This window comes from Pavona decussata, unplaced genomic scaffold (genome assembly GCF_977016875.1).
Source record: "Pavona decussata unplaced genomic scaffold, jaPavDecu1.1 SCAFFOLD_174, whole genome shotgun sequence".
Lineage (NCBI taxonomy): Eukaryota > Metazoa > Cnidaria > Anthozoa > Scleractinia > Agariciidae > Pavona > Pavona decussata.
The window spans coordinates 1,606,927-1,612,500 of record NW_028145585.1 but is presented as its reverse complement, the minus strand read 5'-3'; the positions used below and the strand labels follow the sequence as shown (position 1 = coordinate 1,612,500).

Genomic DNA, 5,574 nt, shown 5'->3' with positions numbered 1-5,574 from the left:
TTCTATATTTATGTTCACTTGGATAAAGCCAAAATAGCAACTTCAACAAGATTGAAAGCTTCTTCCGATGTTCTAAAACGCTGACGGAAACTGTCGTTTGAACGTAGAAAGAAATATTACGATACTGAAAGAGGACAGTAACACTTCGGTCACGTGATAGGCAACCAAAATTGTTCACATGTATCATGTTTCATTTGACAAGAACTAGACGTGAGGAAAAAATTACGCCGGATGTTCCTAGAAGATAACCTGGACGATTTTTTTGTCGATTGGTGACCACGTAAAACCACCAAAAGAACGTACACGTCCACCTTTGAAAAGCGGATTATAAGTTAAGTTTCACTGTAAAACTGCTAGGAGTGGAACAAAATTAACCCTTTTTAAATCGCCTTTACCAGAAATTGTTTTTGATCGCGCTCATAGGTAAATCCACGGGAAGCAGGGCTCTTCAAGGAATGTTTTTGAAGCCGTTCAAAAACCTCGCAGCGCGTGTTTTATCAGGTCTAAAACCACCCAGCTGCGCCTCGCTTGTGTTTTAAACATTACATAAAACATCGAATGTATTTTCCGTAGACTTCCAGGAATTGCTTCAAATATCCTGAGAAACGTATCGACGCAATTTATCTGAATTTATCTTCACTTGATATCAAACTCTTTGCCTTCTCCACTGACCTGGCTTGCTATTGGCGAATTTTAATGCCTCAATTCGAGGGCCGCAAAATCGAGGCAAATTCGGTGATAACATACACATATTTATATCCGAGAAATCTCAGAAGCTTCTGGCACAGGAAATGTAGGCTATTCACGTACGCAGCCTGGAAATGGTCTGCTGCGAAGCCACCGATGGCGTTCTTGAATCCTTGTAGCGTAGTTTGATGCAAGAACCGCTTTTAATACGGCTACCACTATTCACTTCTGCATTCACGAATTGGCTCACAGGAGCCTTTGATTATCGTTCTCTCAAAAGCAGAATGAACGGAACACCATATATTAAACGGTATAAGGGTTATTGTGTTCTTCCAAAAAGTTTTGATTTACGCAGAAAAGGTAGAATTGTTTCTCATCCTCTTATGATGTTCATAAATCACAGAATAAGAAAAGTCCAATAAAAATACACCTTTTTCTCTCCTGTCACCGAACTATTTATTTATTTCCAGCGGAATGAGGGAGAGTATCCTGAGTAACTCATTCAACACACATAAGGAAAAGATCATTGATCAAACTAACCTTTACTTTCCGAAATCAAACTTCACGTTATCTCCAATTAGCATGAAAGGCGCCCAGTTCTCCAAGTCATGATAGCCGTTACTTCTCATCCACTTCATGGCCTGGTGAAGAGACTCACTGGCACTTTCCCCACGAACCAGGTGCTTGTAGAAACGACTCATTAACTGTTCAGTTGCTTTGTCTGGTATGGGCCACAGGGAAGCCAATACTGAGCGTGCACCGGATCCTAGGAAAGCTCGAGCGATTCCAACAACTCCCTCAGCTCTAACCCCTCCTTGGGCACTGTGACAACAGCTGAGTACTACAAGTTTGGCACGCAGTTGAACTTGTGAAATGTCATCCATCGTTAACAGGTAGTCTTTCTCGCATGGAATCGCGTTAGTGGGGCGTTCAGGGGCGAGGGCAATTTCTCCTCTTTCGGCATGACCATGAGCAGCCAAATGAATCAGACTAACAGAAGGTATCCTCTGAAGAACCGCCCGCTTAGTTGCTCGTTCCTCTAACAAAGGCTCAGCTCCGAGTAGTTCTGCTATCATCTCCGCTTCCTTTCTTGCAGAGGGCAAGCGACAAGGGTTCACGTTGCATCCCTTGTAAAGTACGTCCCCGACGTCCGGATCGCCCACTATCAGTGCTCCGGTGTGACTGTGATAATCTGCTGGACTCTCCCGGATGAGCCCAAGAGTCGACAAAGAAGGAACAATGCGGATCCTGTAAGTCTGTGAGAGGTAGTTCTCACTTTCATCCATTAATGCTGCGAATGGAACTTTGTACAAGGAGCGATGAGGAACAATCACCAGTTCAGGTTCGTCAAGAAAGTTAGCCACTGGAGCGATGATCATTTGGTAACACTCGGCTAGGCTCGGAACGGGTTGTAGGTCTTCTTCTTCCTCGGTCTCCAATAGGCGAACACCAGCCAAGCTCACTTCCCCCGATGCTTTATGTGTTGAGTCGTCGGCTTTAAAAAAAAACAGTGATCGATCTTCGCATTGCTCTTGACGGAGGACATTAAACCTTCTGAAGGTTTTCTCACTGAAAACTTCGTGAACTCGTCTTCCCAATCCCTTTTTAACAAAACATTCGTTGACGTCTACTTTACGGAAAAGTGTTGGCCTGTTCCCCTTAAGGACCCACAAAAACATATCTTGGCAAAAATATGAAATGTAGAGGAAGTTACAGTCAATTTCGTTTTTCACGATCCTTTCAATATCAGGCCATGACAGCGGATTGACTGAGATTTGTTGCTGAGCAGAATACTGACCTGAGATTAAGTCTGCCAGAGCTCTGCCTCGTTCAAGCTCAAGAACACGAAGAGCTTCTTTCACATTTCCCACAAGACAATACAATGCGCTGAGCAATTGATAGGAATCACTGTGCTGGTCTAAAAGAGATATCTTAAATTGGTCATTGTGTCCAAGAAAACCTCGCATTTTCTCGTACTTGTTAATGCTTGCCTGGAGATTCGACAAAGCATCATCGTTATTATTTTCTAATATCGCATCGTGTGCAAGGCAGCGGTGCGATTCTGCCTCTCCAGCTAAGTAACTTATCTCTCTGCTAATGGCAAGTGCTTTCTCGTGATACTCTTTAGCCTCAGCATATTCACCGAGAGATTGATACACACTTCCCAGGTTCCCATAACACGCCGCTTCTCCTTGTTTGTCACCAATTTCTTTTGTGATCACAAGTGCGTTCTTCTGGTATGTTTCAGCCTTTCGATATTCACCAAGAGATTTATACACACTTCCCAGGTTCCCATAACAGGCAGCTTCTCCTGGCTTGTCACCAATTTCTTTTCTGATCACAAGTGCGTTCTTCTGGTATGTTTCGGCCTTTCCGTATTCACCAAGAGATAGATACACAGTTCCCAGGTTCCCATAACACGCCGCTTCTCCTCGTTTGTCACCAATTTCCTTTGTGATCACAAGTGGTTTCTCGAGATACTCTTTAGCCTTAGCATATTCACCGAGAGATTCATACACAGTTCCCAGGTTCCCATAACAAAACGCTTCTCCTTGTTTGTCACCAATTTCTTTTCTTCTCACAAGTGCTTTCTCGAGATACTCTTTGGCCTTAGCATATTCACCGAGAGATTGATACACTCTTCCCAGGCTCCCATAACACGCAGCTTCTCTTTCTTTGTCACCAGTTTCTTTTGTGATCACAAGTGCTTTCTTTTGGTATGTTTCGGCCTTTCCATATTCACCGAGAGATTGATACACAGTTCCCAGGTTCCCATAACACGCAGCTTCTCTTTCTTTGTCACCAATTTCTTTTGTTATCACAAGTGCTTTCTTGTGGTATGTTTCGGCCTTTCCATATTCACCGAGAGATTGATACACAGTTCCCAGGTTCCCGTAACACACCGCTTCTCCTTGTTTGTCACCAATTTCTTTTCTGATCACAAGTGCGTTCTTGAGGTATGTTTTGGCCTTTCCATATTTGCCGAGAGATCGATACACAGTTCCCAGGTTCCCATAACACACCGCTTCTCCTTGTTTGTCACCGATTTCTTTACTGACCACAAGTGATTTCTTCTGGTGTGTTTCGGCCTTTCTATATTCACCGAGAGATTGATACACAGTTCCCAGGTTCCCATAACACGCCGCTTCTCCTCGTTTGTCACCAATTTCTTTTGTGATCACAAGTGCGTTTTTCTGGTATGTTTCGGCCTTTCCATATTCACCGAGATAGTAGTACACTATTCCCAGGTTCCCATAACACGTGGATTGCCCTTGCCTGTCGCCTATTTCTACCATGATGCTGAGTGCTTCCTTAAAAAGCATTTTTGCTTCGTTACATTGACTTTGAAGGTGGTATAATTTTGCCATTTTGTAGGTTACCTTGCCTTCCTGGGATTTTTTTCCACTTACGCGCAGAAAGTGTAAAAGTTTCCTACCACATTCTATTCCACTTGAGTGATCGTTAAGAAGGCAGTACGCCTTAAACAATGATAAGTATATCGTTGTGTATGCTAATTCAACAATTTTCTTTTCTTTAGCCAGGGCTTCTTTGTTAAGCAGAATCAAACATTCCTTGCACAACTCAAGAGCTCGTAGAACTCGACTTGTGTTGCGAAGAAATGTGGAAACGAATGTACCAATAAAGATGGTCATTATAACTTCCTCTGTGTTGTCCATGATGGTCTAAACTAGAAACCAGAGAAAGAAAACAAAATCACAGTAGTCGTGAGTTGTTTTTGATACTGGCAAACTAGTGTTGAGCGGGCACCGTGTTTTCAAAAAGAGGTCAGTAACTGGTAAGGACGTCAAGTATAGAGGCTATAAAATGCATGTATTTTATAACAGAGGCACTCAATGAGAACATTTGAGCAAAATACTTGAAATGTTATCTCTGCGTTCCCAGATCGCCCTATGCTCTTTTAATTGTTATTAAGGAGAAGGCCATTCCAAAATGGCACTTTTTCCCCTTTCGTCAATAAAAAGGTAATATAAACATTAGGTACTCACCGAAGTTTCAGCTTCCAAAGAGCTTTCTATCCTTATGAAATTCTTGTTCAAAGTAGCCCAAAAATCGAGCACGGTCGCCGCCATCTTGGAATGCACTTAGCAGCCTGGCAAAGCTTGCATGACGTCATTGAGCTCAACCCCGTATCGTTTCGAGCCCAAGCGTATGGGCTGTGCGCACGCTAGGGAACTTAAGCACCGGGCGTTTAGGGGGCGACGGCGACGTCTACAAACAAGCCAGCCTGGGTAAGAGGGCGCCGTCGTTCCTGCCAAAATCCAACCTTAAGCAAAGAGGTGTTTTTGCGACGGCAACCCTTTTGAAAACTGCCTTGAAAGCTTGCAAAAACCTCTGTGAAAAATGTCTTTTCGTGAACCAAGAGAGATGCTGTTACTAGCATATGATGGTAAAATAATTTCTGATGAAGAATTCTTGGTCTTGTGGAAGAGCTGCCGTTCCAAGAACCCAGATTTTCCGCACAGTTCGCACGCAAGATTTGATCTTGAAGACATCAAGGAAACCGAATGTTTGGCAGAGTTCAGAGTCGATTATCGAGCCTGTTCAATCTTCTCTGGGTTGACTCCCAGAATTTGTCACGGTCTGGACTGCCTTTCTTGAACTGAAACAATTCGCTAGCAATCATTTCACGCAACAGGAGAATGTCGTGGTAATATGATTCCATTACAGGTTGTTTTTTTGATAGCCATCTTCACGCTAGAGGCTTAAAAGTCCAAAAAATGACTGCAAATACTTGATAAGCGCCCGTACAAGCGCCAAAACGATAGAATAATATTTTAAGCATCGATAAGTACAAAAAATTGAGGGCAAAATGATATAAAGGAACGAAAATCATAAAGGCGAAACTCACGTTTTACAAGCGACGTC

At 43.1% G+C, this 5,574-nt stretch overlaps 1 protein-coding gene across 1 annotated transcript in view; it reads right to left on the bottom strand.

The window, feature by feature from the left end:
* LOC146463916 (uncharacterized) overlaps window positions 1-4,370 on the bottom strand; it is a 7,211-nt gene extending 2,841 nt beyond the window's left edge. Inside the window, exon 1 of the mRNA XM_085083898.1 lies at window positions 1,228-4,370. Within this exon, the coding sequence (XP_084940024.1) occupies window positions 1,230-4,364 (3,135 nt within the window). The 5' untranslated portion in view covers window positions 4,365-4,370 and the 3' untranslated portion in view covers window positions 1,228-1,229. The remainder of the gene's footprint in view (window positions 1-1,227) is intronic.
* Window positions 4,371-5,574: the final 1,204 nt, after the last annotated feature.